Below are 12,410 nucleotides of genomic sequence, written 5' to 3'. Positions count from 1 at the left end.
ATTTATTAACTTAATTCATGCAGTAGAAGGAAATAAAGCACCGGCAGTAGCAGTTGCTTTAGACGCAGAGAAGGCCTTCGACAGAGTAGAATGGAATTACTTGTTCAAAGTATTGCAAAAATTCAGTTTACCGGAGAAATATATTAATTGGATTAAAGCATTATATAAGGGACCGTTAGCGAAAATGACAGTAAATGGACATGTATCAAAGCAATTTAACTTAAGCAGGTCAACGCGGCAGGGATGCCCACTATCACCATTATTGTTTGCGCTAGCTATAGAACCACTAGCAGAATCGATAAGAATAGATAATAATATAAAAGGAATAAAAATAAAAGACAGGGAATATAAAATCAGTCTATTTGCGGATGATGTGATAGTGTACTTAACAGAACCAGAACTATCAATAAAAGAACTATATAAGAAATTGAAGGAATATGGAGAAGTGTCGGGATACAAGATAAACGTAAATAAAAGTGAAGCAATGCCTATGAATAACGCAGATTTCTCAAAATTTAAGGAGGAATCCCCATTCAGATGGCAAATGCAGGCAATAAGATACCTAGGTGTGCAAATAAACAAAAATCTAGGCCAATTATATAAACTCAATTACAATCCACTAATGAAAAAATTACAGGACGATTTAGAGCATTGGAAAGAGCTACCACTAACACTGATAGGAAGGATAAACTGTATTAAAATGAACATTTTTCCAAGGATACTATACTTATTTCAGGCATTGCCAATACAACTGACAGAAAAATTCTTCAAAGAGTTAAACAAAATAATAAGGAAATTTTTATGGAGAGGGGGGAAACCGAGAATAGCACTAGATAAATTAACAGAATGGCATAAACAAGGAGGCTTACAATTGCCAAACTTCAAAAATTATTATAGAGCCGCACAATTAAGGTACCTATCAGATTTTTATCAAACAAGGGAAAAACCAGACTGGACGAGACTAGAATTAGATAAAATAGGGGAAAAGATACCTGAACACATATTATATAAATGGGACGAAAAATTGGTACAACATAGAACTTCTCCAGTATTACACCATCTCCTCAATATATGGAAGAAGATTCATGTAGAAAGAAATAAAACAAATTATCAAATACCAAAACTAATATTGACGCAAAATAAGCTACTCCCTTTTACAATAGACAACCTTTCCTTTAGAAAATGGGAAAAAAAAGGGATTAAAAGAATATAAAATTGTTTTTCAGGAAGTAGATTCTTATCCTTTGAACAAATGAGAGATAAGTACAATATAACTGGAGATGCAGCGCTGGCATATTACCAACTGAGATCCTACTTGAAGGATAAATTAGGAAGCAATCTGAGTTTACCAGAGGGAAGTAACCTTGAATATGTGATTACAGATACAATGTTAATCAAAAGATTTATAACAAATATGTATATTAAACTGCAAGAAAAGGAGAATGAGGAAACAAATGGTAAAACTAAACAAAAATGGGAACAAGATTTAAATATAAAGATAAAAAAGGAAACATGGGAGAAATTATGTTCTGGAACGATGAGAAATACAATAAATACGAGGCTACGTATGATACAATATAATTGGTTACACAGACTATACATTACACCGCAAAAGTTAAATAAATGGGACCCAACAGTATCTGATAGATGTTTTCGATGTAAAAAAGAAATGGGAACAACAATTCATGCAATCTGGACATGTGAGAGAGTAGAAAAATTTTGGGATGATCTCAATCAGATATTAAATAAAATAACAGAAAACAATATACCAAAGAATCCAGAGATCTTTCTCCTAAGTAACATAAAAAATAAAGAATTTGGAATTGACTTGGAAGATGCACAAAAAAGATTTGTTAAGATAGCCCTAGCCGTAGCAAAAAAATGTATTATGTCAACCTGGAAATTGGAAGATAATTTGAAAATACAACAATGGTATATAGAAATGAATAAATGTATTCCATTAGAAAAAATAACATATAGTTTAAGAAATAATATTGAAATATTCGAACAAGTATGGGAGCCTTACATTAAATACAATAGCGAAAACCTACTGGGGACAAACATTACCTAAGTTGATGGAAGGAGAAGGAAAGAAAAGAATGGACTCTGTAGAATTTCTGGTGTATTTTTGTTGAATGACAACATTGTCTGACTGAATTAATGCAACCTAGATTGTATACCTAAAATGGATGAGAGGTGGGGGGGGGGTGGGGGGGTGGCTTGGGAGGAGGGAGGGGGAGAGAAAAAGTCACTGTAAATGTGTGAAAAAGAAAAAGTGTATATCATGGCTATTGTGATTTATGGTGTGAAAAATAAAAAATTTAAAAAAAAAAGTTTTCCAAATGACTATGATCAGATAATATCAAAACTTGTCCTAATTTATCCCTTAAAAATACTTTTAATTGATAATAAGAAAATTATTGTGATATTTTGTATTCCATATTTATTTTTCAATTGTTCAAATGTCATTAAAGTTGTACCCTGAAAACAATCTTTTATTCTCTAAATTCCTTTGTTGAACCAAATATTAAAAAGTTGATTATACTTCTCATAAAATGAATACGTTTATTTTGAATCAATATCATTCTTAGTACTTAATAATTTCTCATTCCTATTTCCAAATATATTTTGCTCTATATTTAAAAAAAATGTTTTAACAAAGGCATATCTGTGTTTGCATTTAACAATTTATCATTCCATTTATTTATAAAGTTTTCTGGATTATCCTCTCCTATTTTATATCTGAATCCATGCTGGTTTATCTCCCTCTTCAAAGAAGGCAGAGAGAAATCTCAGCTGCGTTGCCCTATAATAATTTTTAAAATTTGGTAGTTGTACCCTTCCTAATTCAAATTTCCAATTTAATTTTTCTAATGCAACTCTTGCCATTTTCCCATTCCAAATAAATTTTCTTGAAAAAAAATTGATGATAAAAATTTGATAGGTAATGATTGAACTAAATATTGCACAGCTGGATGTGAATCCCCTCCCTTGTATTGCCCATTTTTGTGTCTTTTCCATGATAGACCTGAAATCCACCTACCAACAACTCCACATTTGTCCGGAGGACCAGCAGTACACTGCTTTTAAGGCAAATGGCTACCTCAACCATTTCTTCAGGGACCCCTTTGGTGTTATCAACAGCGTCTCCATTTTCCAGCGGGAGATAGAACAGATGGTGGACTAAAATGACCTGCGTGCCATCTTCCCCTACCTGGATAACGTCACGATCTGCGGCCATGACCTTCAACATCATGAAGCCAATATCCAGAAATTCTTCACAACAGCCAAACATCTTAACAGGGATAAATGTATTTTCTACACTACCTGCCTGGTGATCCTTGGCTGTGTTGTGAAAAATTGAGTTATTGGCCCTGACCGCATGTGCACACTTCAAGAGCTCCCCCTCCTCCACAGCATCAAGGCCCTGAAAAGGTGCCTGGGGTTCTCTTCCTATTACACCTTTGGGTGCCTAATTATGTGGACAAACCCTACCCATTATCAGCCCACATCCTTCCCCATGACAAGAGAGGCCTATGCAGCCTTCAGTCAGATAAAAGAGGACATCGCTAAAGCTGCAATATATGCAGTAGACAAATCTGCCCTGTTTCAAGTTGAGAGGGATGCATCCGACTTTGCCTTGGCCACAACCCTGAACCAGGCAGGTCGGCCTGTGGCCTTCAGCTCCTGTACCCTTCAGGGCCCTGAAATCCAACATTTCTCCATTGAGAAGGAGGCTCAGACAATAGTTGAGACAGTGCGATACTGGAGGCACTACCTGGCCAACAGATGTTTTAACCTGCTCCCGGACCAATGGGCCATGGCATCATGTTTAACAATAAACAGCAGGGTAAGATAAAGAATGATAAAATTTTAAGGTGGAGGATCCAACTCTCCACCTATAACTACGATATCCTATATCGGCCAGGGAAGCTCAACAAGCCCCTAGATGCCCTATCCCGAAGGACATGTGCAAATGCCCAGATAGACTGTCTCAAGACCCTCCACAACAACCTCTGGCACCCTCTTGTCATGAGATTTTTCCACTTCAAATCACGTAATCTGCTGGACTCCATCGGGGATGTCAGAGACGTGACCAGGGACTTCAGGGTCTGCATGGATTGCAAACCAAACTCCATCCAACCAGATAGGGTGCACCTGCTGAAAGCCACATGGCTATTTGAATGTCTGAGTGTGGATTTCAAAGGCCCCCTCCCTTCCATCAACCGCAACGTGTATTTCCTCACAGTCATCGTTAAGTATTCACATTTCCCCTTTGCCATCCCCCAGACATGACCATCACCACAGTCATCAGGGCACTGTACAATTTGTTCACCCTATTTGGGTACCAGTCATATGTCCACATAGACCAGGGGGGGGGGGGGGGGGATGGGGGTGGGGGTCCTTGTTCATGAATTGCGAGCTGCACCACCACCAGCAGGACCACTGATTATAACCCCAAAGGAACGGCCAGGTAGAGAAGGAGAACTCCATCGTGTCCTTGCCCTTAAGTCTGGGGGGGGGCTGTCTGTCTGTCACTGGCAGGAGATCCTTCCTGAGGCGCAACGCGCAATCAGGTTGCTGCAATGTACTGCCACCTATGCTACTTCTCACAAAACAATTTCCTCCTTCCCCAGGAAGTCTACATCAGGGACCACCCTTCCATTTTGGTTGATATCCCCAGGGAGAGGTATGAAGGGCTATGGACTGGGTGCAGGTCAGTGGGACGAGGCAAAAAAAAAGATTCAGCACAGACTAGAAGGGCCGAGGAGGCCTGTTTCAATGCTGTAATGTTCTAAATATACTGCATTTGATTACTCAAGATATTTCATTTTTGGAAATAATTTTTTATTTTTGAAAATAGATATATAGAATGAGCAGGTTTAACATCCAAATTTTAGCTTTCATTTTCATCTCACTTCAAGATCAATACTTTGACTATTTATCTTAAAAGCATAAAATCATAATACTGCTTTAATTTTAGCTAAATAACTGCACTGCCAGAGATACTGTAATGGCAGAGCTGCCGCTGGTGTGGACCTGTGTAGAGCAGGGAGCAGAGACACAGTGCTCCTCTGCAGGGTCTACCACCCAGTCTAACTAGAAACGGCTCTGTACAGGCTTGAAACGGCTTGCTAAAGGAACCAACAGTGGTTTATATTAAAATCCTGCAGCTGCGGGTCTGGGCCAAAGATGGCAGCAGCCTCGGGGGGGGTTACAGATTCCATGGAAGCATGGGACTCTTGTAGCGCACTAGTAAGAAGGAGAACACCACCCACTCACCTCCGATTTCAAAAGGAGCAACAGAGGAGACGACCCACCGGCATGATGATCATGGTGGCGGACCAGTGAAGGGTCTGCAGCTGACGAACAAACAGGCTGCAGGCGTCTAGCTGAAGAGGTATCAGATATTGGAACTGGGATGTGACAGGGTGGTGAGGGGGTTAAAGCTTCCTGATTGTATCGGAGGTTTGGAGCTCAGGTTGCTGATAGTTTGAACTGAAGTCTGTGTGGCTGTGGAGGCTGCGGGAGCGCTGGAGGCAAATTCAAGGACATCAGTGATTCTGAAGGGTCTCTCTTTTGCTTCTCTTTCTCTGATTGTGAGGGGTGCCAGTCAATTTGTGCTGATGGCGAATCTTTGTCTACCTTACAGAAGACTAAAGATCATTTGGTGTAATATCACACATGACAATAAACAAAAAGAATCTCTACATTACCAAGTGTTATGGTATTTATTGCCACCTACTGCTCTACGTAGAGTACTGCAAAGTTGCCAGGCTGCTAGCAAAACCATCTGATGGAATGATTTCAAAGGATATGATGAGAATCGGAAATATTCACATGGTGCAGATGAAGTTTTAAGCAGAACTGAGACATTCACTCTAAATTTTGGGGATATTCCCTTCTTCTACTACATTATTACTGCACTTTAAAGGCAAATAGCAATGGAATCAGGGTGGAGTTATAGGCACATGAGAAGCAATCGCTCAAAATAAGCAAGTGAGAATACAGTAATGATGATATTGCTCTGGGAATAGCCTTATTCTATGTCGTAAGAACTACGAGGAATAAATATAAACATATATTGTGGGGTTGGGTCCTGGAAAATCAATGTAGAATCATTGGATTTTACTATTTTCTAGGGTGGGTAAAGACAATTAATGGCCTATGAGGTGGACCAATTCTCTGGAAGAGGAAGGGTTGGGAGGTGGGCTGAGGTTACTCATATCTTGTGGATGGGTGGGCCTGTCAAGTTCATGGGAAGGAGAGATGCGATGGAAGAGAAAATTACATGTGCAGAAGGAAAGCAGAGATGCGAAGGGTTGAGGGTTTAAGGTGGTTACAATGAAATGGATAGGGCAAGAATGGACTAAGTTTTGACCAAAATCTAGGAATTTGAGTTCTGAATCAGGAGAAATCAGTCAAAAACTTTTAAAAAAAGGAGTGCAGAGTTGGTTGACAGCAGCAGAGTTCTGGAAGAGATAAAGTTTATGCCATCTGGAAGATGTTAAGTTTCACAGGAGAACAGTGCATAAGCAAAGCAGGAGGTGACAAAGACATGCCTGAGGGCTTTGGAAGGGAATGCCTGAGGAAGTTAATATTGTCAAAGCTAGAAGTAATGGAGACTATGTGGGGTCAAAGATTCGAGCTGAGGTCAAATAGAAGATTCAGGCCTGAATTGTTGCTCCAAAAGGGAAATGAATTGCTGCCGCAATCAGCTGGAGGTGGTGACGTTGGTCTTCACAATGTTTCAATGGAGAAATCCATGACTAGATTTGGGTCAAGTCATGGGGTGATGGAGGGACAATTCTGTGCTCTCAGAATAGTGGTGCCACCGGGACTCACATTTACAGAATATGTAGCCAAACTATAGATTAGCGTAAGGAATTTTAAAAAAAGATGGTTTCCTTTCATGGAGGTAAACACCCCTCATCCCCACCAGCATGTCATCTCATTCCTTCCCACAAAACCTGACAGACAACCCCTCCACTGGACATGAACAGCCTCACCCCACCGTCCTTGGAGACCTTTCCTCCAACTGCTGGGGGCTAGATTATCTCCCTAACTCTTTCTAACTCTCGTCCAACGTTTTGTAGGTTTGCAAAGCTGGTGAACTGCTTACATGATGAATTTTAAAAAATAAGAGTACAAGCTCTTTCTAATTCCAGAATGTGAATACCTGTTTTCAAGTATGGTAGAGAGCTAACTCCTGGCCAGGTTTCCTCTGTCGGAGTTCCCAAAACCTGTAATTAAAAGGAAGAGCTATTATTCATCTATAATTACATCTTTCACACTTGATAAGATTGATTAACAATGCATGCTACTTACACAGATTTGTTTCCAGCTTTTCCACAATTTAATATTTAAATTGTATCAGTAATTGCTTGTTTTCCTTGAACAATTCACTGCAGACATTTGAGGCATTTCACTGCATTTCACATTACCATTGAAATCAAAACATTCAACCATTTCAAACATTCTGCATGATGCTATCAACATCATATACAATACAAAACCATTAAAAATTGGAAATACCCATGTGATGTTTATTTCTTCTTCCATTCTATCTCCTGACCATATGGAAGTGAAATAGTGAACACTTCAGAAAGTGAGTTTCTGGTCGATTAACTCTTAATTATACTTAAAAGCTCCTCCCAAACCTGCCATTGACGAAGACAAGGGCAGCAGAAAAATGGGATCACCACCACCTGCACGTTTCCTTCCTAACTGCACACCATTTTGACTTGGAAATGTATCATTGTTCTCTCTGGAATCAACTCCTTGCCCAGCAACTCTGTTGGAGTACATTCACTGGGAAGACTTCATTGTCCCCTGATATGGGCAATAAATGTTGGCCTGGCAGCAACACCTCCATCATGAAAAATTAACAAATAGAAAGTTATCAGTCAATAATTAAAATATTCCAGTAAAAATATTTCTCAAGAGAATGCAAGGGAAAGTACAACCTTCAATAGCATATAGACACTTGCTGAATGACATACAAGGCAACCTTTTTAGTTCTAAAGATTGAGCAACATGAAATATTAATTTTGTTTCACTTTCTGACTTGTTAAATATTTTAAGCATTCTCATCTTGAATATGCCAGGTAATGTATGCAAAACGAAATAAGAACTGACATAGGATTATAAATTATTAGAAGGCAAACAAGAGCTAGGAATGCGACAGAGAAGAATGCATTTATACAGCGACACACATTCATTTGCAGGATGGCCAATTTACTCCTAGAGGAGTATTTGGAATCAATACCAAATTATCCCAACAGAACATTCATTCAACAATCATTCCTTTTCAATTGCAATAAAAGCACATGGTAAATGCTGGAGGAACTCAGCAGGTCTTTCGGCATCCATAGAGGGTTAAAATATACTAGGGACTTTTCGGACCTGAGCCATTCTTCAAAGTATAAGCAAAAAGTAGGCAGGCATCTCCAGACCAATTAACAAACAGTGTTAGTTGGATATAAGAGGAAAGGTGAGAATTGATTTCGGTTCTGTGAAAGGAGAGAGGGAAAAGGGGAGAACTAGAAGAAAAGAGACAGGGAATGAAGATGGGGGTGGGGGAAGGTGGTGTAAATGGAATCCAGAGAATTCGATGTTAATGCTATCCAGTTGGATGGTGCCCCTCCCCACCCCCTCCCCCCATTATCTTCTCTTTTCCTCTTGCACTCCCTCCCTTTGGTACTGCTTCATACACCCGTGATGAGCTAATGTTTTACTCTGAAAAACAGACTCTGCAAAACTAAACTACAGATTCACAAATGTACCCACATCACACAGGACATACTTATAAGTGAATTGCTGAATACAAATTAATCAATTTGTAACCTTTCATCTTCCACAGCAGAGCAATGGAATAAATGACTTATTTGTTTCCACCAGGTTTACCATTTTAAATTGCTTCATATTTATTTAATTAGTCTGCAAGATTGTATGCCCATTACATTATTTTATTCTTTTGATCAATTACTTTGATCTCCTTTGGAATTTAAGATCAGGAATTGCAATCCAATACATTCTTTTTTTATATAGAACTTGCATTTAATAAGATTTTTCAGGTTTGTAACAAATATTGCACATGTAACTAAATTACCTACATGAAGCAAAAATCATACACGCCTATCCTTCATGCATTGTTTCCAACCCCATGCCAATATTTTACTAGTTCACTTCCTCTGCAAATGTAGTTTAAGTTTACAAAAAAAAACCCCTGGGAGCTTTATATGTGCTCAGTCAACATTTGAGCTGCGCCAAATTATGGAAAAAAACATGAAAATATATCAGCTATCCAGTCAAACTAACATTGTCAGTAGTTATTGTATGCTCATGCATTCAGTTTTTCTATATTTTTAAATAATAAAAGATCACATTGATAACTTTTAAAAAAAATCATATTTAACCCATGTTGGTGATTACATATTCATTTAAGTTAAAAAAAATGCACTGCTAGTATTGTCTCACTCCAAAATAACTGCATGAAATGGTGAGTGCTAGTGTATCCACTTGATCAAATACCAAGACCAAGTTCAAAAGCCCTATTGCAATTAATTTATATCCAGTAGTTTTCACTTTTCTCCATCCCAAATACACACCATTCTACAAATCAGTAAGCATTAGTCCAATGCAGTTTCCAAACCACTTCACAAATCACAATATCTTCAAAAGAATATCTGTTTTGTATCTGTTGGTGCTTGTTCCATTGGCCAGTAAGGGCATTTTAATTTGCTTCCATTGATCATTTTGTTTAGAGCATTTTGCTTAGGGCCACATAACCCAACACATTCTTCATGCCAAGGATGGTTAGAGGATGAAAAGAATTTGAACAGTTATAAAATTGGACTAAAAATGGAAAATGGGAAAGGAAAAAGTTGGAGAGCAGCATGGAGAACAGAAGGGTAGGAATATTAAAAATATATGGTTGTAGTGCATGAGAACACAAATGATAGAGCAACAGATATTCAAGGATAAAATGGAATGAATTAATGAATTTATTAATGAGGGATTATTCATAAAATAACAATTTCAGTGCTTAAATGGCATAATATTTAAGAGATTTGCAATATCTAGGATAAATATAATACAATAGAAGTTAATAAAGTATGGAGACAAGAACCGAACACAGCATTGACAATGATTTTAAAAATAAATTCCTGTTTCCGTGCTGTAATTGTTATTATTATTATATGACTTCAGGTAAATTGGGAGAAATGATGCAATGGAAGAACTATTCAGGAGTAATGAGCAGTAGAAGTTGGTCAACTGGTTTTCTTCTGGTGCTCTCAGAGCAGCACAGGAGAGCACTCCTGAACAGCCACAGTGCTGCCAGACCAACTTGCCAGGCAGGCAGAAACTAGAATTGGAGCTGTTATCAGGGCAGCCCATCTCTGTAAAATAGAGAAGGGTCAGGAGGGTGTGGGTGCTGGAGCCCTATGATCCAACAGGGAGGAGGAAAACATGGAAACATCAGCATTTTGCCGCATTCTAAAAAGGTTGCCTTTGATAAAGGTATGGTACCAGGGATATGCATTAATACATCACCAGCCTGTGTGAGGATTTGAAACTACAACTATAACTGTGATGTGCTCATTTTACATTTGGTGCTTTACATACCTTCATACTGCGACACACAGCTTTAATCCCTTTGACTGTTGAAACCAAGCATTCCTTAGTAGACTAAGAATAAGGGATGTGGAGAAACCACATCGTTCAAGAGCAGAAAGTTGGTACCGATTGATTATAGAGCCTCGCACTTCCTTGAAGCTCAGTGGATATTCAGACTGAAACTGAAGAGATAAGTCAAAAAAAAACTAACCGAGATTTGACAATGTTTTATGAGAATGGGTGAGATTACTAGCAACCAAAACATTAATTCTATAGGTTTTAGTCTTGCCCATTGAATGGCTGTTTTAATTCTGTTTCAACCAGAAAGGGATCTTGATGAATGGCTTATGTGCAGAGCATCTTGTGGTTAAGAAAGAAGTAGTGCTGGATTTTCTCAAAATCATTCAGCCTGATAAGTCCCCAGGACCAGATGGGATATACTCTAGGTTACTACAGGAAGAGAGAGGAAAGATTGCTGGGGCATTGGCGATGATCTTTGCCTCCTCCCTAGCCACAGGATGGGCACCAGAGGATTGGAGGATTGCAAATGTAGTCCCCTTGTTTGAAGAAGGTAACCAGGAGAATCTTGGGAATTATAGACCAGTGGAGAGGATTCTTAGGGACAGGATTTATGAGTATGGACAGAAGCATAATCTCCTCCAGGATAGACAGCATTGCTGTTTGAGAAGCAGGTTATCCCTCATGAGCCTAATGTAGTTTTTTGAAGAGGTGACAAAAGAAATTGATGAAAGTAGGGTGGTAGGTATGGAGCATATGGATTTTAGCAAGGCATTTACATAGCCAAGATCCCCTATGGTCAACTAATTCAAAAAGATTTGAAGCAGGGGATCTATGGAACCTTGGCTACATCGATTCAGAATTGGTTTGCCTACAGAAAGCAGAGGGGAGTAGAAGATGGAATGTATTCTACCTGGAGATTGGTGATTGGTTCTGTGATTTTTAAAATATATATAATGTGGACAAAGAAGTGGAAGAATAAGTCCGTGTGTTTGCAGATGACACGAAGGTTGAAGATGTTGTGGAAAGTGTAAAAGTTTGTCAAAGTTTACAAAGGATATAGGCAAGATGGATGGAAAAATGACAAATGGAGTTCAAACTGGTTAAGTGTGAATTGATGTATTTTGGAAGGTTGAACTTGTGGTAATACAACCACTACACTGGCTGAACTCCTGCCAGCCTACTGTAGGGGGCAATGACTGTACCTGCAGGTAGGCAACATGGGAGGCTGACGCAACCTGCCTGCTGTCAATCATCAGCTGAAGAAGACTCGAGCCAGCCCCTTTGGGACACTTGGAGCTAGGAGTGTACTGAGACCCAATGTATACAAGTTTAAGCTGATTAAAGCCTGTTGTACAATCTGTGGATTTTGTGTCCGGATTCTTCACACAGCAGTGCTTACAATTTAATCAGCTATAAAATCATCAACACAAACCAGAAGAAACTCATGGTACTACGCACCAAGCAGGGCCCGCACACTTTCCAGGCTATCTGAGACTGCACAGAGTTTTAACCAGCAATGGCCATCCTGGAAGGCAGGTACTGGCCCCAACGAATATACTCTACACTCGGTAACTGTTCAGCATCAGGGTACAGCAGTCAGGTGAGACAGCAGATGCTTACCTGAGGGCACTGCGAGAGCTGGCATACCTGTGCATGATTGAAGCTGGGGTGATTGCTGGGAAGTTGGATCGACTCATCTGAGATGCCTGCATGCGAGGCCTGCGCTCGAGGGAACACAACAAAGAATGGTGGAGGAGAATAATGCTTCC

General features: G+C 39.3%; 1 protein-coding gene across 5 annotated transcripts in view; it reads right to left on the bottom strand.

The window, feature by feature from the left end:
• Nucleotides 1-12,410, bottom strand: part of cdk14 (cyclin dependent kinase 14) — a 776,693-nt gene that overhangs the window by 253,139 nt on the left and 511,144 nt on the right. For all 5 annotated transcript variants that reach the window (XR_011350130.1, XM_069914351.1, XM_069914354.1 and 2 more), the window contains one exon: nt 7,181-7,244. Coding sequence is in view for 4 of the 5 variants with exons in the window: in XM_069914351.1 (XP_069770452.1) it covers nt 7,181-7,244 (64 nt within the window). In the remaining variant the exon portion in view is untranslated. The remainder of the gene's footprint in view (nt 1-7,180; nt 7,245-12,410) is intronic.

The sequence above is a fragment of the Narcine bancroftii genome, chromosome 1, assembly GCF_036971445.1.
Source record: "Narcine bancroftii isolate sNarBan1 chromosome 1, sNarBan1.hap1, whole genome shotgun sequence".
Classification (NCBI taxonomy): Eukaryota; Metazoa; Chordata; class Chondrichthyes; order Torpediniformes; family Narcinidae; genus Narcine; species Narcine bancroftii.
The sequence above is the reverse complement of the archived record's forward strand: the minus strand, read 5'-3'. Positions and strand labels throughout refer to the sequence as shown.